At 40.2% G+C, this 25,771-nt stretch overlaps 1 protein-coding gene across 4 annotated transcripts in view; it reads left to right on the forward strand.

Moving 5' to 3' along the window:
- The first annotated feature begins 3,359 nt into the window (after window positions 1–3,359).
- CHD1 (chromodomain helicase DNA binding protein 1) overlaps window positions 3,360–25,771 on the forward strand; it is a 74,678-nt gene continuing 52,266 nt past the window's right edge. The window contains exons 1-2 of one of the 4 annotated variants that reach the window (XM_027545535.1): window positions 3,360–3,845; window positions 6,049–6,248. In XM_027545535.1, coding sequence (XP_027401336.1) covers window positions 6,196–6,248 — 53 coding nt within the window. In that variant the 5' untranslated portion in view covers window positions 3,360–3,845; window positions 6,049–6,195. Of the gene's footprint in view, window positions 3,846–5,358; window positions 5,457–6,048; window positions 6,249–25,771 lie in introns of those variants that run through there. The other 3 variants (XM_027545532.1, XM_027545536.1, XM_027545533.1) reach the window with 3 other exon arrangements.

The raw sequence follows: 25,771 nt of genomic DNA on the forward strand, positions 1-25,771 counted from the left end.
GCAGAAAGGAATGATACCTTATCAAGGCACTAATCTGATATTCTGAAGCTAGCTACTTCAACAACTCCCTCCCACCACCACCTCTGCACACTTAAATTTTTAAGTAGAATCATTGAATCCACTTCAATACCTGTTTTATACACAGTTGCTTCTTAGTGTCATCTCCAAGAATTTCACATCTGAAATTTAACTATGATTTTAAAAATTAGTAAAATCTCCAAATACTGTGGCCATCAACAAGGTGGGCGAGCTGTTGGTGGTTATCAGAACAATCTAGTTTTTCCAAATACTACTTAGAACCTCGAAATTGTGCATTTCAGAAAGGGACAGTTTGGCACGTGTAATTAAGAAAAACTTCCCAAGGTGACTGACTCCTGTCCCTGCCCAACACTGGGAACCATGGCTCCTCTCCTCTGATTTTTATGATCAAGCAAACAGAAAATGTCCAGTAAATTTTCATTATGAGGTGGTTTGGGATTTCATGGGTTCTGTTTATGAAGGACTTTGTAAATTTAAGTATCATATTTGGAGGGCTCTTTCTGTTTGGCAAGAACATGGGGAACAATGTCATAGATTGAGATTCTAGGGTATTTTAATACTGTCCTGATTGTTTTAGCAGCTTCTTGTACACAAATCTTCTAAGCAACGAGAACAAATCTGGCATGTAAAACATCAACTGAAAAGCAAGAGTGCTCATTGTCTTTATGCTGTGCATCTCATAATTCTGGTAAGTGGCTTTCAATCTATTCCCATCTAAGGATACCCACTGGTAACTAGTCCTAGCAGAGCATAACAGAATTATACCCACTGGTAACTAGTCCTAACAGAGCATAACCTACAAAGTGCTTTCCTAGATTGTGTAATATTCTTTACAAAGAATATGCAATTTCCCAAATGGAAGATCAGACAATAACAATGACCTTTTGTTAGTGTTAGTTCCTCAATCGTGTTGGACTCCTTGCAACCCCATGGACTGTACCCACCAGGCTCCTCTGTCTATGGAATTCTCCAAGCAAGAATACTGGGTTGGCATTCTCTTCTCCAGGGAATCTTCTCAACCCAGGGATTGAACCTGGGTCTCCTGCCTTGCAGACAAATTCTTTATTGTCTGAGCCACCAGGGAAGCCAAAGACCTTCTGGTTGATACTGATTTTCAGGGATTTTTGCTAGTCAAGTGCTCAGATTATTTACTGTTGTCTATTGTTTTTAGTACCAAGAGGTAAACAAACAGTTTGCTTAAACAAAGTGAAAATGAGAACTTACTGTACAGAAAAAATGTACTTTTGCCTTTATTTACCACCCGGCTTAAAAAAAAACTGTTTCAGTTTTCCACTTACCTTGTATTTCTCCACAGTCTCAACAATCATTGTAAAATTCTGTGGAATCATAAAGTATATTATGATTTTACCACAAATATAAATCTCCAAGGTTCAAGTATTTTATTACAAATTTGGCAAGGTTTTTTTTCCTGCAAAAAAGGTGCCTCGAAATTATATGAAGCATATCATACTCAAATGGCAACTCAGTAGTTTAAAAAGGCTTGACATGAACTTTCAACAAACATAAAACTCCATACATTAATCACTTTGTAAGACAATAAAATGCAGTACGGTTAAACTTGAAAGCTTTATTATCCGAACCACACTCATTTCAAAAATCTGCGATGTTTTCTCAGGCTTTTTTTTTTTTACTTACCACTCTAGTAATCCAATAAAGAAATTAGTCTGACCCCTTTATCAAATTTTTAAAGCATGGTATTAAAAATTAGCACTTAGTTCCTATTTCCAGGGAATTCGGAGGTGGAGATTTGCATGATCTTATTATTCCTCATAACATTACAGCAATTTAACAACTAGCAAGCAAAAAAAAAAAAAACCAGATCATTTTGTAATCTATAGTGGTGTTTCATTTTGTCACACTATTCATTGACCACACATTTTTTCCCCCCGAATAGACTATGTACCTGTTTGCCTTACAATACTCTCCAAGGGTAAATATACCTTTCCACATAATAAATATGCATTTGGTGTTATGTTTGGATATCTTCTTGAAGGCTGTGAACCAAACTGTTTAAATAGCAGACGAAAACTGCAGTACTTCCCATGTATGAAAACAATTATTTTGGGAAGCAGATACCGCCAGTTCACTCATCTGACTTGGAGGGCAGGCCTTTATCAAATAAAGTAACTGAAGAACGGGATATTAGAAAGTTTCAAAAATTATCATTAACCTGGAACGACTCAAGACTGATCTGTGGGCGAGAAAAAGAATGGAGCATAAAAGAAGTCCAACTTTAAAAGAGGTGAAGCGGAACACTACTACCGGGATTGAAAAAGTGTTTCTTTGGGCAGATCTATTATAAAGGGGGGTGGGGGGCAGGGTAACGGAGGCCCGCAGTTACAGTTACGAAAGAAACCGTCAACTAAATTGCAGTTACGTTAACCTGAGACAGTTGCCAACGTCTCTCGTTGCATTTTTTTTTTTTTTTTAATGTAGTGATTCGGCGGCGCACCCTCCAGTACCCCGCCCTCCAGAGACCTGGAAGTTTTTTTCCTGAGTAAGGCATATAGGCTATACTACGAATGATTCCGGAAGGGTCACAGGGGGTGGACAACTCGGTCTGTTTCCCTCAGCCTTCTCAGGTGCCTGGTTTCCCCTCCACCCCTGCCCCCGAGGCAGCCTTTGTCTCAGGGCAACTAAGCCTAGGGAGCGGCGGGAGACCACAGTTGCCCAACAGTTGGGTTCCCAGGCTGCCTCGTGTGACGCAGCGCCCCCACCTCCGCCCCTTAGGGCGGGCGCTCAGAACCGGCGGCCGGCTGAGGCCCGGGCGATCAGACCCCACGCCTGCCCCAGCCCCCGCGACTCCGCCAAGCCCGCTCCGTCTTCAGCATCTGCCCACCTCCCCCCCTCACCCCCACCAGGTTTCCCTAGTTCTTTCTCGGCCTCTTGTTTCCAGACGTCCTCACGCAACCGCCCGGAGTGATAGGAGCGTCCATACCCGCGAGTAGCGGGACTGCAGCTCCCACTTCCCGGACTTCAACTCCGGGACCGCTGAGATAGGCAGCCCCAAACCCAGGATCAGCGGCCCACCGCGGTCGCTAGAGTCCGGCAGCCTCTGCGCGGCCGGCGTGCGCGCTCCCAGCACATCGCGCGCGCCCTCCGCCCCAGTTACAGAACCAATCGGCTTCTTCCTAAGCCTCCCCCCCCTCCCCCCACCCCGTTCCACCCCCACCCCCGGCTCCAGGACGTAGCCCCGCCTACCTCCGCGCGCGCGCACGCGCCAGCCAGCCGGTAGAGTTTGGCGTGCGCGTGCCCGCCCGCCCGCCCGCCCGCCCGCCCGCCTCGCGCCCGGTGGGGAAGGGGAGTGAGCAGAGTCTCTTACGTCGCGGGGAGGCGGAGGCGACGGCGACCTCGGTGGCGGAGGCGGCGGCGGCTACGACGGAGACGGTTGCGCTCGCTCTCTCGGCGTCATGGCGGCGGCCGGGAGCCGATAAGCGGCAGGAGTGGGCGCGCGCGCGTGGCCGCGGGGAAGACGGTCGCTGCTTACTTGTCGCTTTCGCTGGCCCTCGCAGTTGTTCGGTGCTTCGATAATGAATTGATTGTTGGAGCCGCTCTGCAGGGGGATCGCGGCGCGTCGGAGCCGGCCGCCGGGGCTTTCCCTTCCCCTCCGCGTCCTTCCCCTTCCCCCTCTCCCCTTCCTCGCGGACTGCTGCTTTACCGCCGCACCCCTCCACAACCCACACACGCCCCGGAGCCCCGAGGACGCCGACCGCGGGGCCCGGGCGCCGGGGAGGCCGCCTCTCCAGTCGGCTTCTTCCGCCCCGCCAAGCCTGCACGCCCTGCCGGTAAGAAAGGGGGCGGCGGGCGGGTCGGGATGTGGCAGGGAGGGAGGGACGGGAGCTGGCCCGGCCGAGGGCCGGGGCGAGGAGGGGGCGGGGGTGCCCGGGCGGCGGCGGCCCAGCGGGCCGGGACACCGTGGGCACAGGCCCGGGGGGCGCCTGCGAGGGCCGGCGGAGCGGGCCGGGCGCGCAGGGGGCGTGTGAGCGGCGAGCGCAGGCCGGCGCCACCGAGCGCGCATCCTCCGGGCCGGCCGGCCGGGCGGACGTGCAGCTGGCGGTCGAGCCCCGGCCTCCGTCGGCGTGGGGCCGGCCGGGCCGCGAGGCATGAGCGGCGCGGCTGGCCGGGGCGTGGGTCCGGCCGCCACCCCCGGGGCTCCTTCCCGGCACGTGGGGAGCGGGCCCGGCGGGGGGAGGGGACCCGGCCCGAGCGCGCCCGGGAGGACGCGGGCCGGGAGTGTGGGAAGTTTGAGGCGGGAAGGGGGAGACCCCGGGACTGGCGTGAGGAGTGGGGGGGGGTTGGGGTTGCGCCCCGGGGTCGGGGGGTGGGCGGCGCAGGCTGAAGGGAGCCGAGCGGCGGCGGAAAGCGCAGGGAGGGAGGTTTCCAGGCTCCGCTCGAGTCCCGCTTGGAAAACTTAGCCGGAGGAAAGCGGCCGTGGAGAGGCCGGGGCGGAGGACGGGCGCCGCGGCGAGGGCGACGGGATGAGGGGAAGCGGCGGCGTCGCGCCGTGTGGAGGGCCGGCGGGGGCCGCGGGCGCCCGGGAGCCTCACGGAGCGTGGAGGGTCTCGGCATGAGGACTCGACCGCGCAAAAAGGAAGACGGGGAGGAAAAAGGAAGTTAGAAAGTACCAGAGAAAAGCCATTTTGAGGGGGGCAAACGTGAAAGGTGAAAAGGAAAGAAGGAAAAGTGAACTTTTGTTTTTCCTCAGCGAAGAGAGACTTTCGGGAAAGAGAGGCAGTTTGCTAGAGTGCCCAGATTTTTTTTTTTTTTAAGACCTGATCGTTTTAATAGGGAAGCTCTCTGGCCCGGTGGCCTTCATCTTTAACGTGAGGAACGAGTGTTGCGTGAAATAATTTTTTTAAGGGGGGAGGGGGTTTAACAGTTTGCTGCAAAGTCGACGGGACTCTAGTCCCTGGGGAACGAAAAACCGCGATCTCAATGCAGAGTTTGCGGTAATCGAGTTGGCAGCAGCCTGTTTCCCCCTCTTTTTTTTTTTTTTTTCTTGCGGAATGGAAATAATCGTAGGAGTCAGTTTTGTGTGCTCATGTCGGAGGGGCAGCTCTGCTCTCAGTCGCCCGTCTCGGTCGGTACTTTCTGGCTGGGGAAGGATCTGACGTCTCCTTCCCCCCGCTTCTTCCTCTCCCTCCCCTGCCAGAGATCTCCTTTGTTTATTCGTCGTTGGCTTGTAGGTGACTCTCCAGTGTTGTGCTGGTATTTTGAAAGGTGGAAATGTTGGCTCTTTAGTCTGCGATTTCTGCCCCGTACCCTTTTACTTAAAAAAAAAAAAAAAACACAGTGTTTATCCTATACCTTTTTTTCCCCCTCCAGTAGAATCTCTGCACGTCCGAACTGGATACATACTGTATTATTGAAACAAAACTCTGCTATTTAGTTTACCGGTAAATGTGAAAGAACACGTTTATTTTGATATGTACTTTTTTTTTTTTTTGGCACAGATTATGTGATACACTTTTTACTATCCTGTTCTTATGTGAGCATTTTCAAAACTTCCTCACTCTAGTGTATGAAGCCCTTGGTGATAGGAATTAGTGCTGGATTAACAGTAACCTTCCTCCCCCCTCCCCCCGCCCCTCATTTATTTGTTTGACCAAGTATCTATTAAGACTCCGTTTTTCTATATTTGGAACTTAGGTAGATGTTAGGTACTACCACTCTGCTTTAGTTATTTGGCCATAATGTGTGGTGTATACTGTACATACACAGTTGCAGTTGGTCTGAAAGTTCTGTCACTCCACAAGCGTTTTCATTTCTTCTGTCAAAAATAAGCAGTGGTGTGCTCTATTCTAATAAGTAGTCAAGAATGTAGTTAATAGAAGCCTAGGTATTTTGAGAAAAAGATCCCTACCCATTCCTTGCCACATCTAATCTAATTGGTTTAGGTAGATTAGTATAAATTCTAAATAGACTTCTTCAGTGTTTTTCTCTACAGGCAATTTTCTTCTCACTGAATTTTTTTTTTTTTTTTTTTAGGTGAGTCAAAAAGAGTCCTAGGAAACCTGTGAATGTTGAAGAAAATTCATCTGTGAATTTTTAATATTCAAAGAGGAGTCAGTATTTATACTCATCTTTTAAACTGGGAAGATTTATATTTTATTTTAAAACTTCTTGATATTTACAATGAATGGACACAGTGATGAAGAAAGTGTTAGAAACAGTAGTGGAGAATCAAGGTAAGCATGTTATTACCAAGTATTTATTATGACAACAATTTAAAACTTATGTGACTGTAATTTTTAGCTTTTCTAATAGGTGGCAGAGTTTTCAGATCAGATTCACTCTTAACTTTCCACACAGTAAAAAAGTTTCTAATAAATGATGCTTTGTTGAAAATACAGATTTTAACTATTTTTTCCATTGAGATACACAAAGGAAAATTTAGGTGTAGAAAAATTGGGATACTTAAATCTCTTTGAAGGTTTATATTATTTGGTTTAATAATTGAAACTAGAGCAAGTAAAAGAAGACATTTAAATTGATTTGGCTGTTATCTGCATTTTCCAAATAAAAGGAATAAGAATTTCTTTACTTATTTTTTTCTGGCATTTTGTCTTCTATATGTGTGCTGTCCAGTGTAATAGTCAGTACCCATATGTGGCTATTTAAAAATTACAAAATGTTTCAAAATTCAGTACTCAGTCGCATTAAACACATTTCAAGTGCTGAAGAGTCACACATGGCTAGTGGCTACTGAGATGGAGAGACCAGAATAGAAGACATTCCTATCACTGCAAAGGTTGTTTTGAACATTTCTGTCCTGTATATTTGTTAAAGTGTTGCTGCAGCCCCCCCCCCCCCCCCATTGGTTTTTCAAATTTGAGTTTTAATTATATATGAATGAGTTAAGAATTCTTATTTGGGCCATGTCTTTGCAAAGAAGATAGGATTTATCAGAGTAAGCAACCTTAAGGTATTTTAATGTGTAAGAAATGCAAAAACCTTTAAAATTCTTCTGTAGCGCCCAAATTTTAAGTTACTGGCTATATTTATAATACAATCCATGTAGTTATATAGACTTATCATATAGGGAGATCAAGAATATGGATATTGGGGTCAGACTGCCTGATTATTTACCCAGTTGTACTTATTAGCTTTGTGAATTATGGCAGATTTTTTAACCCTCTCTGAAGCTTTGGGTTTTGTACTTAATAGGCATTATAGTATTATTTATCTTATTTGAAGTTGACGATTAAGTGAGATGCTGTATTTAAAGGTCTTAAAATATTTCCTGATATAAAGAGCACTCCAAATTAGCATCACATTTTTTATAACATAGAATAGTACATAACTGAAACATTAATTACCGTAATGGAGAAATGTGAAGGACAAGGAACAGGAAACCCTTGGCAGTTAAGAGGGCTTCAGAAAAATGTTGGGTAGAAAATAAAGCAGTGGTATATGTATTTGACCTGAGGCTTGAGGTTTTCTGGTTATGCTGGGTGTACTTTATCAGTTTGAAAGGCAGATTGTTTGAATAACAGGAACATCATAGAAAAAATGGAGCAGTTATGGAAAGCAGAATTATTTAGTAGGACAAGTATTGGTCTTAGGAGTTAACACACCCTGAGTTGACACTGTCTCTGTGCTAACTTAAGTTCTCTGAATGATTTCTGAACTGTAAAATAAGAGTCGAATGGAATAATGTTGAAGTATCATTCTGCTACTTAATATACAAAGTATTTAACAATGTAGTGTAACTGGAAGGACCAGAGTTGAGGGGTTAAAGTAGAAAACCTTTGAATTTCAGCTTTGATTCAAATCTCTACAGGTGAATTGACTGTAGTAAGTGAATAGGAGAGTCACATTGTCCACATTCTCTTATTCATTAGTGAACAATGAAATGGTTAATAGGTAGAAGTATCTAGAGGAAACACAGGAGCCTAACTACCCGTGAAATAGGAAATAAGACTCTTGAGAGTAAATTTTCTAGTTGAGTATGTAGAGAGAACACATACTTAACACATACTGAACCCTTGCCTCTTCCAATAATTCTGTGTATTTTGCCGTTGTATGTAAAGTAAAGGGGGAGTAGTGAATAAAATTTGATATTGTAGAGATGACAAAAGTTAAACCCTGTAAAGTCAGATTTACCTAAAGGAATTTTTGCAGTGCATACTCATTTTAAATAATCGCAAAGTATATTCTCTAATTTATTCTGAGTCATTATTTCTACCATATATGTTTTATGTACTTCTGAGAATTATGGCTGTCAAGTTATCTAGTTGTTGCAACAAACTACCGTGGTGTTTATCAGTAGAAGGGAGACCTGCCTATGTTTTCCTTTCATTTTCTTCCTTACTGCTGTTATGCTGTTATGTCACTTTGCTTTGCTTTGCTTTACTGTTGTTACTAAGCCTCAGGGCCCCCACACCAAAAGTTTTCATAACAAGGCAGTACAGAGGAGGGAGATTGTGCCTAGTTAAGAGTGATGAAGTGAACTATATAGATGCAGGGAGTTTCTTGCAAAAAACAGAAGTTACCATAACTATGAATATTAATATAAAATGATGAAGGGGGAATATTTTTGCTTTTAAAATCAATATATGTTATACAATTTGATTGTTATTGGCTAGAAGTTTTTACATGTATTTTTGCTTCAGAGTTCCTCTTTTCCTTTGTTGAAATTTATGAAATGAAGTAGAATTAAGCAAGAAGTTGTTTGGCATTTTTAGTTGGTATAATTAACTTTCTACTCAAAAGTGTTTGCTTCTTTTCATGTGAAAACCTTTCTGTAACCATTGACAGAAAGGAAGAAGAATACACAGGAGAATGTCTGTTTGGCTATGTTATAACTGACAGTTTTGAAGCTTATTTACGAAGAAATGTGGGTCAGGATGCACCTGTACCTCAGTTTCAAGTTAGGGCAAAGTTTGTTGTATAACTGAAGTTAAGCTTTCTGAAGATAACTATTGAAAGATTTCAAAGCATCAGTTCTCAGCTATGTGGATTTGTTATTTAGAATGAAATTTAGACACTTTTTATCTTAAGGTTACCTATAATGATGATTTGCTCCACAGATAGATTTGTGGGTAAAGACCAGAAATACATAGTTACATTTTGCTGATTTTTGGATGATTGATAAATGTTTAATACTCAGAAGAATTTCTCTGCTTGCCTACAGATTAGATTTTCAATAATGTAAAGTTGTTCATGTAAATTTGAGGATTTATTTTAATCACTTTATATAGTATGCTCATGAAAAATTATTAGAGTGAAGGAAATTTTGGTGGTGTGTTATGATGGTCTTAACTACTAGAATTGATCCAGAGCTGATAACTATAACTACGTTATAGCTATGTAATGTTGAGCTGGTTCTAAAAGAATTCTTTTCTTTTTTAATTGTATTTATTTGTTATCTTTGGCTGCACTGGGTCTTTGGTGCTGTGTGCAGGCTTTCTCTAGTTGTGAGTGGAGGCTGCTCTTTCATGCTGTGTGCAGGCTTCCCGTTGTGTTGGCTTCTCTTGTTGTGGAGTATGGGCTCTAGGACGTGCAGGCTTCAGTGGCTGTGGTGTGTGGGCTCGGTAGCTGGTGCACAGGTTTAGTTGCCCCTCAGCATGTGGAATCTTCCGTGACCAGGGATGGAACCCGCGTCCCCTGCATTTGCAGGTGGATTCTTAACCATTGGACCACCAGGGAAGTCCAAGAATTCTTTACCTTGATGTAGTGTACCTTTTTATACCATTCACAGTGTTTGACTTAATACACTTATAAATACGTTTTAAATGTATATGTGTGTACACTTTACATTAGAGGAACTCTGTTACAATTAAATTTCCTTGGCTTATTCAAAATATTGTCATTGTTTTATGCTTCAAGAATCTTTGGATCTCAACTTTTAAAAGTGTTTCCTCAGTAGGAAATATGATCAATGGAAATATTTTAAGTGAAAATCTCAGTTTTAGAAATTCAGAATCTCTCAAAGACTTTTTAGAGGCTTTGAGAAAAAAGCCAGGTTAGTCTAAATGACCTGTTAAATTTAAAGAACACCAAGTCAAAGTTAATTTGAACACAAGGCCACATATCTCACCAACTATCTGTTAGTGTCTTATTAAAGACTTCTATGGGATGCCATTTTTGTAAGCGTTGCTTTTATGTATACACATACCAGAAAGATTTGTTGCCATCAAAATAAGTTTTTATAAATGAATTTGAATAATTTTTAAAGGCAATAAAATCGTGTTTCCTAAGCTTACTTTGAAGTTATCTCAGTGTTTTTTAAAAAAGGATGTTTATTCTTAAATTTCAAAAGTTTGTGCCAAAGAAGCATTTTAAGGAAGACAGGAAAATGTGCAATCACAAAGCCAGAATGGTTTGCAATCCTTGCGTTAAACCGATTTTTGAAATTAACTATGACGTCATTAATTGGGCTTCTCTAGTGGCTCGGTGGTAAAGAATCCACCTGCCAATGCAGGAGACACTGGTTCGATTCTTGGGTCAGGAAGATCCCCTAGAGGAGGAAATGGCAACCCACTCCAGAATTCTTGCCTGGGAAATCGCATGGACAGAGGAGTCTGGCCGGGCTGCAGTCCACGGGGTCACAAAAGAATCGGACATGACTTAGCAACTAAACAACAACAACATTAATTGTAGGAAAGTATGACTCTTTGACGTCTCTCTCTCTCTTTTTTGTTAATCCCTATTGCTTGATTCAGTATGTACTTTTTTTTTTCCATCTTTTCCTACTAGTTTTTTTCCCCTCATGTGTCTGGTATGAGGGATATCTAGGGTACCATGTTGCATTAGTTGTTAACACACGCTGCTGAATCTCAGATCACCTCAGGTCATTTCGTAGGCTTTGAAAATTCAAACTGTTAGGAGCTTTGGTAATGTGTTTCTCTCTCTTCACCGAATTGACAGAACTTCTAAGGTTGTGCTTAATCTATATCACTTTAATGTATTTAGACTAATTTTTAATTGGCAAAGATAAGAGAATTGTGTGTGATTTGATTTTTAGTGATGTTACTTTTATTCTCATTGGTGTGAGATAATGTAGGAGCAAATACTGACGTGTAGTTGCCCCTTTTTTATTCTGCTTATGTCATTGCTTATTTAAGATATTAGTGACCTGTGGGTTATAGTTGGTACAGTTCTCTGTTGAAAAATATGAGTATTTGTGGTGACGATATAAAAAATTGTTGGAGAAAACTTTTTTTTACATTTTTTATGAAAAAGTTTAAAACATTACAGAAGTAAAAATGTTGTAGTTCCAGTTGTGGTTCTTGGTCTAGCAGCATTAACATCACCTGGGAGCTTGTTTTTTTGTTTTTTTTTTTTAAAGTGTTATTTTATTTCCTTATAAGTTATATGCTTTTTCATTAACGTGCATCATTTTGAAATAAGTATGCTATGTTCCTAGTCTATGGGTCAAGAACCATGGCATCAACAAGGACTTCTACTATAGACAAATACACCAAAAAGAGGTTCTCAAACGGGCAGCAGTAACTGTCTCAAACCTGTTTAGCCTAACTGATTAATGATGCAGTATAATGTTCAACCTTGGGTCCCATCCCAGACCTACTGAATCAGAATTTCCTTTTAATAAGATTCCCTGGTGATTTGTATTTATATTAAGTTTGTATGTATTATATATGAAGCTGTTTGCATGGGGTCATTTACCACCTTTGTTACTTGTTATTGTTGATGTTATTACACATGCGTCCTGTTTTCTCAGAACCCCCAGATAGCTGTGTCATAAGCCATGCAAGCAAGAAGCAGGGTACATTTCATTTCTCTAGAAGCAATAATGATGGCAGCTGATAATTATTGAGCTCTTACTCTGACTGAGCCATGGTGTATGTACATAGTGCATTACATGAGTTTATCCTAACTCATCCTTCCAAAACTCCTGTAATGTATACAGTACTGTGATTCCCACTCTCCAGAAGGGGAAACCAGATTTATAGCCACTTTAAAGTCTTAAAAACAAAACAAAACCCAGCAACTATTAACTGAATTCTGGACTTTAGTTGGATTTTATTGGTTTTTCAATTAATGCCGCCTTCTTATTCCAGATTAAATCCAGGATACCATGTTGCATTTAGTTGTTAACTTTCCCCAATGTTCTCTCATCTGTGAAAGTTTCTAAGTCCTTCCTTAATTTTTTCTATCAGTCTTGAGAACTACTGGCCAGGTATCCTGTAGAATGTTCCCCAATTTGAATTTCCCTGATTTTTTTATTAGGTTTAAAGGTTAAAATAGGGTTATCAGTTTTTAGAGAGAGTGTCAGTGGAGATGAAATGCTCTGCTCATCACATTATATCGGGAGCATAATATCCACTTGTTGTTACTGATGATGTTAATTAACCTTTATCCCTTGGCCAAGATAGTGTTTGCCAGGTTTCTTCACTATAAATTTACTGTTTTTCCCTTTCCATTCTATATTCTTTGGAAGTAAGTCACTATGTGTAGCCCACTCTCAAGGGATGTGGTAATTGGTCGGGTGGGTGAGAATTAAGTTCTGCCTTCTCCTGGAAGGGAGTATCTGCTGTGCTTAGTCGCATCTAACTCTGTGCGACCCAATAGGAGTAGCTCACCAGGCTCCTGTGTTCCTGGGATTCTCCAGGCAAGAATACTGCAGTGGGTTGCCATGCCCTTATCAGGGGATCTTCCCAACAACCCAGGGATCGAACCCAGGTCTCCCACATTGCAGGCAGATTCTTTACCGTCTAAGCTACCAAGGAGGGAGTATCTACTATCTACCTAATATTAAATGGAATTCTTCTATAAAGAAGTAATTTCTCCCTCATTAATTCCATTATCCACTTAAATAACCATGGACATGTATATTTTATACTTTGAATTATAATCCAGTAAGTATTTTACTGCTCAAATTGTTTTAGCCTTGCCCTTTGGGAATGCTTTCAAGTTGTCTTCTGTATTCATTTTATACCCTCCCATTCTTTTGTCCTAGAATCAGCCATTTCCCCAAAGAGCCCTGGTTCCTTATTGTTGGAGAAGAGGATGTTAGAAACCACGATTTGGGTGCTGAGTTGCTTCTCAGGTGTCACTGCTTCTAGGCCCTCTCAGTAGACAGAGCAGACAGAGCTAGGTTATACCAATCCATGTATGTTTATATATGTTAAACCATGTGTGTTTATAGTTGCTTCTATATCTGTCCATCTGTGTGCATAGTAAGATAAACATGAATTAGGACTGTTGTCTCCAACTCTGATCCTAGACACAGGATTCATCCTAACCCTCCTTTCTTGTACCTTTGTAACTTCCATCTGTAGTAAAAACCTTGCTCCCACTGTCTACCATCCACCATGCATACATTCCAACCTTAGTATACGAATGAAGTACTGAATAGTGTTTTTAGGCCATACCCCCAGAAGAAGCAAATTTACCAGGCAAAATACAATAGCTTGTGTATGGTTCCTATTGTATATAGCCTTACGGTTTCAAGTCAGAGCACTGTTTTCCAAACTTTTTATTCAAGTTAGCTTTGCTCTTGTTTATCCCCTTCAGTGGGCTTTCCGTGTGGCTCAGCTGGTAAAGAATTCAACTGCAATGCGGGAGACCTGGATTCGATCCCTGGGTTGGAAAGATCCCCTGGAGAAGAGAAAGGCTACCCCCTCCAGGATTCTGGCCTGGAGAATTCTGTAGACTGTATAGTCCATGGGATTGCAGAGTCTGACACAACTGAGCAACCTTCACTTTCATCCCCTTCAGTGTGGTTATGTCATAAATTTGTAATAAAGTTAGAGTTATCAGTTTACATTTCATCCTCAATTACATGGGTTTCTGTTTTAAACTTGTATATGTTACATTTACTCTGTGATGTATAGTTTTGTGGGTTTTGACAAATGCACAGAATCATTTATCCTCCATCCCAGTACTGTACAGAATGATACCTTCACCCTAAAACTTGGCCTGTGTGTCTGAGGTCTACTGAATCAGAAATTTCGATTAAACTAAATTCCCAAGGAGATGTATGAGCATATCAAATTTATACACAAAGATACGAAACTGTTAACCTGGAGTCATTTAGTTTCATTTAGTTTTGAAATTATAAATTAAGTTGAAGAAAGATAATTTTGATCTATAAGTAAGAATGGAATGAAGTGAAGTGAAGTGAAAGTCACTCAGTCATGGCCAACTCTTAGTGACCCCATGGACTGTGCAGTCCATGGAATTCTCCAGGCCAGAATACTTGAATGGGCAGCCTTTCCTTTCTCCAGGGGATTTCCTCAACCCAGGGATCGAACCCAGGTCTCCTGCATTGCAGGCAGATTCTTTACCAGCTGAGCCACCAGGGAAGCCCAGTAACCAAGTTTAAATACACAATCAAGATGCAGACTCATGATGTTGTATAGACATGCAAGTGAGGTAAAAGAAAAAGAAATTGGGCAAATTACTGGAGTGAGGAGATGGGCTGTGTGGGAAGTTTTTATGGAGTTTTGAAACTTCTGTAACCTTAACAGTGACCAGAAATGCTGTGATTTGAAAAGGAAAGAATAACAAATGGGGTATATTAAGTAAGGTGGAGAGGAAGGTTTTCACAAGGATCAGGGTCCCCCCAATAAAGAAGTGCAAGTTCCCTAGAACAGAGAATGTGTTGGACATCGTAGCTTTCAGTTCTTTACCCTGAGGTTTGTTTATTGTCACACGGAATTTTTTGTATAGTTTAGTCCTGAGTGGAAGGAGGATAAAAGAAAGCCTAGCTGAATAAACACTACATGTATTAAGAGACATCCATGAGGAGGGACTGTATTTTCCATGTGAATGAACTGGTTAGACCTACTGGTTTCAGAGAGACTCTAGATATCTCTTGTAGCAGAATTAAGTTCTTACGTTTTAATGACTGAGAAAATAGCTGTTTATAATTACAAATACATTATCTATCATTGTGATATGAGGGGACTGCTTGGAAGCCTACTTTAAATAACTGTTTAACTGAATTTGAAAGTTTCTTCGCTGTGGATAGGTTGAGATCTCAGTGATTGAGGTTAAAGTGCAGAGACACATAGTTGTGGCCAAGCAGTACTGGCTTATGGGATCCACTGTTGACAGTGCCGGAGCTGTGGCATAAGCGCAAATGTGGTGGAGAGCTTTTTCCTTAATGAAACCATTCCCATTAGCTGTTTCACATCTCTCCTGTCACTGCATTTAGAAATACAGTTCTCTACTCAGATGGTTATTTAGTTTGGATTATTGAGCAACTACTATGTGATGTTAAAATTTGAGATTTTTTTCTAAAGCTTAAAGTTGAGAAAGAGAACGTTTGAGTTGGGTATGGTAAATACAAGGAGAGTTTGCAACTCTTCAAAGGTAGAAGACAGGGAAGTTTGATCATAAAACAAATGGTTAATCTGTATATCATCAAGCCCAGTATCAAAATGAAGTTTTGTGGGTTTTGTTTATTTTTGAATTCTCATTTAAAACCCTGGTAGATTTAAATTTTATGCATGTTAAATGTCTTTGTAATGTGACTTTTACGGTGGTAAAGATGTTTTGACAGACTTTGGCAGAGTCCCATGGACTACAAGGAGATCCAACCAGTCCATTTTAAAGGAGATCACTCCTGGGTGTTCTTTGGAAGGAATGATGCTAAAGCTGAAACTCCAGTACTTTGGCCACCTCATGCGAAGAGTTGACTCATTGGAAAAGAGTCTGATGCTGGGAGGGATTAGGGGCAGGAGGAGAAGGGGACGACAGAGGATGAGATGGCTGGATGGCATCACCGACTCGATGGACGTGGGTTTGGGTGAACTCCGGGAGCTGGTGATGGACAGGGAGGCCTGGCATCCTGGAGTCCATGGGGTCTCAAAGAGTCAGACAAGACTGACTGAGCGACTGAACTGAACTGAAAGAGTAATTTTTTATACCCAGGAAATACAGTGTTACAAGACAATACATTATGCTGAAGAACTTTTATGTAAAGGAGTGGGGCTGATGGAAAACAGTTAGATTAGTCTAAATTCCCTCAGAGAAGATGGTTCATCTTTCTGTGCTCTGTGTGTGCTCGGTCATTGTTTGACTTTTTGTGACCTCCATGGACTGTAGCCCACCAGGCTCCTCTGTTCCTGGGATTTCCCAAGAAAGAATACTGGAATGTGTTGCCATTTCCTTCTCCAGTAAATATCATTAAGTTTTGCCTACTGGTTATAATTATAAATAATAGGAGGGTTTCATCACATCAATAATATTATAACACATTTCATATGTGTTTTGTGAAACTATTGTAACTTTGACATCTATGTATACATAGTCTTGATTTCTAATCTGATTTCTGGATGCTTACTAGAGAAACTTCTGAGTTTACTGTCTTTATCTCAGATTTAGCATAACTAAACTTGATCATCTTTGAAATTAGTCTTGCTAAATGTTATCTTTCTTAGCATCTATTTCTGGCAGTTTTATTCTCATTTATTCAGTTAGAAACTTTAAGAATAATACTGTACTTTGAGTGTACTTTCTGATAGAATTTTTTGGGGGTTGGTAATGTAGAATGCTAAAAGGAGCTGTTGTGTTTGTCCTTTAGTCCCTAACAAAGGCGTTAACTGGTTTTCAGACCCATGGGGATGAATGCTTCACAGATTTTCTCAAATTTTGATAATTATTTTATGGCCTGTCGTAAAGGATTTGGAGGATCACATTTTAATACAATGTAATTTTATAGAACTTAAAGGTGGTCTGATCTTAGTTAGCATCTAGGTGAACCCTTCTCATTTTTAAGTGACTTATTCTAGGCTAATATATTGTAAATAGTGAGTTGAAACACACATTAGAGTATCATAATTGGATTTTTAAATGAAAGAATAATGTAAGCTAATAGTGTTCTTTTGTAGAATATTATTTCATCAAACTTTTGTTATGTTGCATGTGTGCACTGCATCAGTATATAAAATGTATTATGTAAGTCATGCCCCCAAAAGTTTGAAAGCCTTTGACTTCTAATTTTAAAAAAAAAGAATTTTTTAAGTACTCAATATCTGCTAATTTCCATATTGTTTCTCTAGGCCTGTTGAAGTGGATAATGGTCTATAAAAATAACTACAGGCCCCAACTTAATGAATTCCAGGATGTAGTTAGAAGAGAGATACATGTATAAGCATAATTGTGATATTGTGAAGGAATTATTAGTAACATATGAGCAAAATATTGTGAACACATGGGCTGGAGCAATGACCTATCCCTGGAGATATTGGAGAGGGTTACATGAAGGATAGGATATTTTTGAGTAATCTTAAAGAGTGAGAAATTTTATCGGTTGCTTCAGAGAGAAAGTGTTTTCTAAAGGGCAAGTGTGAGAATACACCAGTAGCCAGCTCTGAAGTTGCTCCCTCCCTGAAGCCTTACCCCTAGTCTCATTTGCCCTACCTCCAGTTCCTCCATCAGGAACCAGTACATCCTTGTATCTTGCCCTCCCTGCCTCCCCAACTTTGTCCTTATATCTCTGATTTCTCAAGTTTTACTTTTCCCATGGCATTTTGTCCTTACTAGAAACTCTTGCTCAATACATGTTAGTTGAAGAGATGAACAAATGAATTCAAATTATCTGTGTACAGGTCTTATTTCAAAAAAGTTTTTTGCAAAAACATCATTGTAGCAAATCAGAGAACCAATTAAAGTGATATATACTAGAGTCTTCAGAGCCCAGGGTCTCAAAAATGTTACTTTTTTTTTTCAATAATTAAACTATTATCAAGTGACTAAGCTCTACCCCTTGACATTACTCAGGTGCTCTGGCTAGTGGGACAGCTTTGTTAATGTGTAACATACAGCTTATCTTGCCCCAGTGATTGCCAGCAAGAAGGTGGATGGGAGTGGGGCGGGTATAAGGCAAACCAGTTAATGCTTAAGGCTAAGGTGTAAAAATTTCACATCACTTCTAGCTGTAATCCCTTGGCCAAAACCTGTTCACATGGCCACACCTAGCTGAAAGACATACTGGGAAATCTTTAGCTGGGTGGACGTGTGCCGTTTTACACTGGAGTGCCAGTTATGTAATACCAAAGGGCAAGCCAGTGGATGCTAGGTAAGTGAGGGGGGCAAGCAGACAGCATACATATGGCACACAAAGGATTTTTATTTTAAAACAGTTTGTATCATCCGAAGAATTTAGTGGCTTTCATTTTTCTGAATTTTCTTTCAATTCTTCATAATATTAGTATTTGTTTCTTCACTTAGCCTGCTTTGAACCTCAGCTTTGTTATTTGAAAAGGAAAGGATGAGACAAGAATCCAGTGTTTGGTACATAGTACCAGTTAGTAATGACCATGTCTCCCCCCACCCCCCCACCCTTTTTTGTATTTTAAAAATCAATTTGTTTGAAAATGTTAGTATTTCTACAGGCTTCATTCATAGATAGTTTATGAATTTATACTTATAATTATGACAGTCCAGATAACACCTGAAACAAATTTTGAAGTAATGATTCTGATCTTGAACTCCAAAAAAAAATATCATTTTTTAAATTCTAAAATAGATATTAATATTGAGCTCCTGGAGAAGGCAATGGCAGCACACTCCAGTACTCTCGCCTGAAAAATCCCATGGATGGAGAAGCCTAGTAGGCTGCAGTCCATGGGATCACTAAGAGTCAGACATGACTGGGTGACTTCCCTTTCACTTTTCACTTTCATGCATTGGAGAAGGAAATGGCAACCCACTCCAGTGTTCTTGCCTGGAGAATCCCAGGGATGGGGGAGCCTGGTGGGCTGCTGTCTATGGGGTAACACAGAGTCGGACACGACTGAAGTGACTTAGCAGCAGCAGCAGCATTGAGCTCCTAGTATAGGTCAGATATTGTGCTTTACATTTTTTAAAGATCTTCACAGTAATCCTTAAGTATGTTTATTATTTCTGTGTGGTAGAAACCTAAGGCTTATCTAATGGGTGTTGTTGTTCAGTTGCTAAGTCGTGTCCGATTCTTTGCTACCCCATGAACTGCGGCACGCCAGGCCTCCCTGTCCTTCGCTATCTCCCTGAGTTTGCTCAAACTCATGTCCATTGAGTCAGTGATGCCATCCAACCATCTCACCCTCTATCGCCCCCTTCTCCTCTTGCCCTCAGTTTTTCCCAGCAGAAAAATACAGGTGTACATATATAAATATAATGAGACAAAAAGGCTAGGAGGCTAGAAGAAGAAAAGTCGAATTTCAGAATACTGTCAAGTTTCGAATTTCCTCACAAATGTCTGTCAAAAAATTCTTTCAAAAACTCTCTGAAAGATGTCCTTTTGAATGTTTTTGATGTTAAAGCAGTAGTTAAGGTGGGTGGCAGAAAGGCATAAAGTGAGAATTTAGTGCAGGATACTTGTTCTTTAGAGTAGTAAATACAGTTTTTTAATTGTAAATACAGTTCTATTTATTGTAATTTAATATGTAAATTATTACTGTAAATGTCAGGCACACAATCCTCTATTATAATAATCTGTCTAAAATCCATTACCTTCTGTTGATGTATCCTGTAACTTTTCTTCCCCTCCTCCCCAGAGTCTAATTTATCTAAATTCTACCAGTTTAAAAAAAGGGGGGGAATGGGATATGTATTAGAAAGCAAATGTTTATTAGGAAAGAAAGACGTACATAAATGGATGCGTTCTTAAACTGAAATCGTTGATCCTAAGACTTTGATACAGGTAGTCTAACTTACATAGGATGTTTAAATAGTCTTTTTTCTTCTTCATTAGTGCTACTGTTTTTGTTTGTTATGAACATTTATTTGTTTGATCTTTCCTTGTGGTACGGGGCCTCTTACTGTGGTGCGTGGGCTCCGGAGCATGCAGGCCCAGTGATAGCGGGGTGTGGGCTTAGTCGTTCTACAGCACGTGAGGTCTTCGTTCCCTGACCAGGGGTTGATCCCGTGCCCCCTGCATTGACGGCATTGAGTCTTAACCACTGGACCAACCAGGGAAATTCCAGCTTTACTTTTGATTTTTCTATCTTTTCCAGGATTTAGCCGGGCTATTTCTTCTGTTGGTGATAGGAAAGCAGCTATCTACCGTTACCCCTTTCTTAGAAGGTCATTATTTTATTCATTCTTCCTTTATGTTCCATTACAGACTAGTTTCCAATATCTGTGATAAAAAAGCTTATTTTTCTTTGTAACACAAAAGACTCTTTGTTTATTCACTTGAGAATACATCATTCTTAAGTACCCAGTATAGGTGTTAGTGTTTTCTTTAGTTCCCAGGATTGATTAGAGTATAAAGTTGAATATAAAGAAAAGGAGGTATTGGTATTCTGCACAGGTGGGGCTGAGCTAACATGGCTTGCACTCCAAAGCACTTCTACCCACAGACACATGAAAATGCTAAATAATACAGGGCAAAGGGGGGAAGAGTATATGTGCTGCTGAACTTTAGAGAAAGCTTTGATGTGCCAGGCACAGAAGGGGACTCAGAGCAGTAAATTCTGAGCAAATGTCACAACACAGGACATTTGGAAGGATACAGACTGTCCAGACAGGATGCTGGGGTTGGGATCAGAACTTAGTATTTGACTACAGAATTAAGTCTACTTATTGCTGGGTCCTTAGAAGGGTTGTCTCCTCTAAAAATGGTCTATAAAAACTGTGTGCCTTCAAGGACATTTTGTTCTTGTTGTGAGGATAAAATGGATTTCAGTACCAAAATATTTTGAAAGCTATAAAAAGGTATTAAAATTTTTGTCTTAATTGGAACATAAATGAGAAACAGCCAAAGGGCCAACAGATAACATAAATGTATGAAGCTCTCCAGGTATAAGACATTTGTTTAGGGGAGGCAACTGGCTGAATTGGAGGTCAAATCCTTCATCAAAAGGAACCAGTGCTACTTAGATATAAACAATTGTGACCATGTGGGAAGTGGACCTAGTGTTTTCAGATCATCTGATTCTTCAAAAGAAAGCTGCTTCTTAAAATTATTTTCCCCCAAACACTTCTAATTAGATGACTTGGAGGAAGAAAAAACCCAAAAGAGAAAAGTAAAGACAGAGAAATCAGAAGTAAGAACAAGAAAGTTTCTATGGAAGACTTATGCTATTTTTGAAGAAGTAATGAGAAGGTGGTATTAACCATTTATTAATTCACAAATACATTTTCCGAGTACATGTCAGGTAGAGTGCCAGAAGGTAGGGATACAGTTGTTAGTATAAACTGCAGTGCACATACTAGCTTATGTTCAGCGTGCACTCTGCCAGATACCATGCTGGGTGTCTAATGCAGTCCTGGGGGAGAGGTCTTGAACTAGGGACGAAGGTGGGACGGGGATTAACAAGTTTCCCAGGCCTATGAGGTGAGAAGGAAATGGCAACCCACTCCAGTGTTCTTACCTGGAGAATCCCAAGGACGGGGGAGCCTGGTGGGCTGCCGTCTATGGGGTCGCACAGGGTTGGACACGACTGAAGCGACTTAGCAGCAGCAGCAGCAGCATGAGGTGAGAAGGTGTGGCAGATTCAAAGACTGAAGGAAATTAGTGAGCCTAGGGTGCAGAATGAAGTGAAATGAAGTGAAGTTGCTCAGTCATGTCCGACTCTTTGCGACCCCATGGACTGTAGCCTACCAGGCTCCTCCCTTCACGGGATTCTCCAGGCAAGAGTACTGGAGTGGGTTGCCATTTCCTTCTCCAGGGGATCTTCCTGACCCAGGGATTGAACCCAGGTCTCCCGCATTCCAGGCAGACGCTTTAACCTCTGAGCCACCAGAGAGATGTTTAAGATAAATTGGAAAGGTAGGCAGAGGTCAGATTTTAATCATTTTATCCCAAGAACAAAGGTGAGCCATTAAAACCCCTTGAGGTGTGACCAAAGCCTCTGAGATGGGACCAAAGCATGCATAATTGTAAAGTCAGAGAGGGATATTCATTTTGATGTTTGTTTGTTTGAAAAGCATTTCTCAAAGCTAATCCATAGATACAGAATCATAACATTTTAGTTATGTGGAACTCATGAGGAAGTACACTGTAGATGATAGTGCGCTAAAGCTCCTAAAAATTTAACTTGAAAAAACAATTTAAAAATGGATTTAATGTCTTACTGAACAGAGTACTAATTTTTTGTGGTCACTCAAGTCATTAAAAACACTGATGTACCATAACCTTGGGAACATTGGGAAAAAATGTTGGCTTTTATACTAAAAGAATCTGTGCAGATGTGAATTTTGAGCACTTTCCCTCCTGTCAGACAGCTGGAAATGTTGGAGGCAAACAAGGGCCAAGGAAAGGGAGCATCTCCTAGCTGAGTCAGCCTGCTTGAGTAGCCTTCTGGGAAGTACAGCCCAACATTTCTGTGTATATCTCATTTGTTGAAACTTTTAGCTAATAGCCATACTTTGCTGCAAGGAGCTTGTGCTATACACTTTTTATACTGGGTGGACCTTAACCTTGAGATTTCTGTTACTAAGGAAAAGAAGACATGCTGAGTTAGGCGATCAGCAGTTTCTGAGGCAGCTGTTGGAGGCAGTTGGTTTTTAATCTCCCCTTCTTGGTATTTTTACCTTTTCATATCTCTTAAGGAAAAGCTTTAGGTAGTTTTTATATTTCTACCTGTACAGCTTAGCCATTTTATTGACTGAATTTTTGATACTTTTATTTTCCATGCTACTGAATGTTTACTTACTTGCCTATTTCATATGCATTTGGCTTCTGCAGCTTTAAAACTTCCTCACCTTTGTAGCTTTTATTATTTAAATATGAGATTTCACAATATTAAATATTAGTGACCAAAACTTGTGGTGTTGGAGAAATTTTTTTTTATTAACATTTTAATTTTGAATTAATTTCAAATTATGGAAATGATGAAAGAATAGGTACAAGAACTTCATGTGTGTACTCTCTGCATGCACTGATTGTTAGCTTTTCCACTGTTCCCTTTTATCCTCACCCTTCATACATGTTTATATATATGTAATACATATTTTTCCTGAAGAGTTTAAGAGTAGGTTGCAAACATTATATCCATTTATGCATTAATACTTCAGTATATGTGTGTGTGTGTGTGTGTGTGTGTGTGTGTGTGTGTATAAAAGCCCAGGAATTCCCTTATATAAACCCTGTATAGTAGTTAAATCCAGGAAAATTTATGGTGATATACTCTAATGTTTAATCTGTATTCCAGTTTTGTCATCCCAGTCATCTTTCAGTACAGGGTTCTGTCTAAAATTGGATTTGGTTGTTACGTCTCTTTAATCTCCTTTAATCTGAAGCAGTTCTTCTTTGTCTTTCTTGACATAAGCATTTTGAAGGCTACATATAGGCTAGTTATTTTATAGAATATATTTCACAATTTAGATTTTACTTGTTTACTTATGATTTGATCCAAGTTATACATTCCCTACACTTGGGTCCCCTACCCTGGGCCTCTCCTACACTTGGATTCCCTGGCTGAAGGACTGTGTGAGTGACAATACATCTTTCACAAGGTATCAAATCTGGAGGCTCATAATGTATGTCTGTCCCTATTGATAAAACTAGTTTTGATCACCAGGACAGGGTAGTATCTTTTTTTTTCCCCCACTGTAGTTTCTAATTTATCCATTAATATAGCTAATAAGCAATTTGTAAGAAGATACTTTGAGACTGTAAATATCTCATCAAAGCCTCCTCCCCGCCTCCCCCCACATTTAGCATCTTTGGTGGTTTTTGCCCAAATCACTGTTTTCTATGATGATTGCAACATGGTAGCTTTCCAGCACTACCACACTGTCCACATTACCAGCTGGCATTCAGAATTCTATCAGCCCTCCCCTGCCATCTGTCTTTCTCCCTGTCTACCTGTCGTCAGCACGGACTTGAGGATTCCTGTTTTATTTACTAGGTAATTATCTTTTACTATTTGTTTTGATGCCCAAATCAGATTTAGCCAGTGGAAGCCCTTCAGATTGGCTCCTATATCGTGTTTTTTTGTTCTGTTTGTATTTAGTATTTTGCTTTTTGGCACAGCAAGCTTATTTAGTTTCATCTGGTACCTTCCCTGTCCCAGCCTTAGAATCTGCCATTTCCTAAAGGACACCTAGTTTACTAAAGAGTGGATTTGTATTTTGGAATCAAAATCTGGGTGCTAGCTGATAATAAGTTTAAAACTTCAAAGGTGGTATATTTACATTGGTTGATAAATAGCAAATACGGTACACTGTCATAAATGCAAAATGATACATAGGGTTTTTTTTATATCATTGTGGTATCAAAGATTGGTTCATCTTTGAGGGACAGGTTGAAACTATGTTGTTTCTACAAAATGGAGAATATGCAGTTGCATAAAGGAGAAGGGAGTATATCTACTGTACACTGTTGTGCAGTGATCTCCAGGATACAATGTATATACAATGTGGCATCGATTATTTAAGATTATAAATAAGTTAATAATCATTTATGAAAGGGGAATATAAAAATGCTCTTATTTATAATTTGCTTTTATCGATAAAGGAAAAATAAATGAAACTTAAAAAATAATTACTGTAGTGGGAGGAAGGTCATGATGTAGAGAAGATAAAAGATAAAAGCTAGATTTTGGATTTTAACTTTTGTACCTTTCAAATTGAATGTAAGTAAATAAATAAAGCAATGTTAAATCAAAGTGAATAAAAGCAGTTCCTAAAAATGAAGTAAAAGCAAATGACCCTAATTAAACAAAATTAGTGACCATACGGAAATAAACAATTTTAGTTGGCTTCAAAGCAATAGTTTAATAGTAAGGGTGAGTATTCCTGAAGGCCAAGAAGAATTGTGAAGAAATATTAACTTTTAGTAATCATATAATAATGATATTACTGTTTTGCAACTGTTATGTGTATTCTAAGATAAAGCAAATAAATGATTTTACTAGTGTCATTTGGAACAAAGAAACTGAACCCAAGTGATGGTATAAATAGAAAAATCAAAGAAGTAAAAGACCTACAAATTTAAATTGAAAATATTGGTATTAATCCTTAATACATTGTATCTAAAAATACACATATCCTAACTCATCTTATTAAAAAAAACTTAAAAGCTATAACCAACCCATTCAGGTTGCAGTTTAATTTCTAACATAAACAGAAGCAAGGCTTTTTGATGAAATGCCTGAGTTACAATTTGACGCAAGAAATACACAAGATGAGCCTGGTTCATCTTGTCAGACCAGAAAGTGAGGAAGCTGTCAGAGACAACTTGAGGTCTTGTGAAAAGGATTCAGGAAGTAATAAAGGGTTTCCTCTTTGCTAAAGAGGGGACAGTTTGGGTATTAATGATGATAATGGATTGTTAAAACTCATCAAATAATTTCAATCCATGAGTTCATAGTGAGATTTAGAACATTACTGGTCTTCTTACCTTGAAAGGATGCTAGCAATTTAGCTCATTTTGAAAGCTGGAAAAGAAGGAAAATAAATGAAAATGCCTTTCCTGTATGAACTGTACCTCAAAGTTAACAAATATAATGAGGGAAAATTTCTCATTATATTAATAAGTATTCCACCTATTAGTGGAGAAATGATACAATGGGTAAGTAAAGAATGACAATATCACCATTTTACTGCCTTTAAATAAATAGTGAATGAGCTTGTGTAGGGCTTATGAAGAACTATGTAATGGAGGAATAAGGCTGAAAATAACATGAGCACACACATCAAACAACCTCACACAAAAAGAGACAACCAAACATTGTTTTTTTCTACTAGAGGTCCACAGCAACTTTTCAAACATGTTCTTGCCAAGGAAAACTGAATTAAGTCTGAGCCTCTAGGTCTGACAATTTATAAGAAACACAAGGGACAGAAAAATACGTCACATAAT

The sequence above is a fragment of the Bos indicus x Bos taurus genome, chromosome 7 (genome assembly GCF_003369695.1).
Source record: "Bos indicus x Bos taurus breed Angus x Brahman F1 hybrid chromosome 7, Bos_hybrid_MaternalHap_v2.0, whole genome shotgun sequence".
Lineage (NCBI taxonomy): Eukaryota > Metazoa > Chordata > Mammalia > Artiodactyla > Bovidae > Bos > Bos indicus x Bos taurus.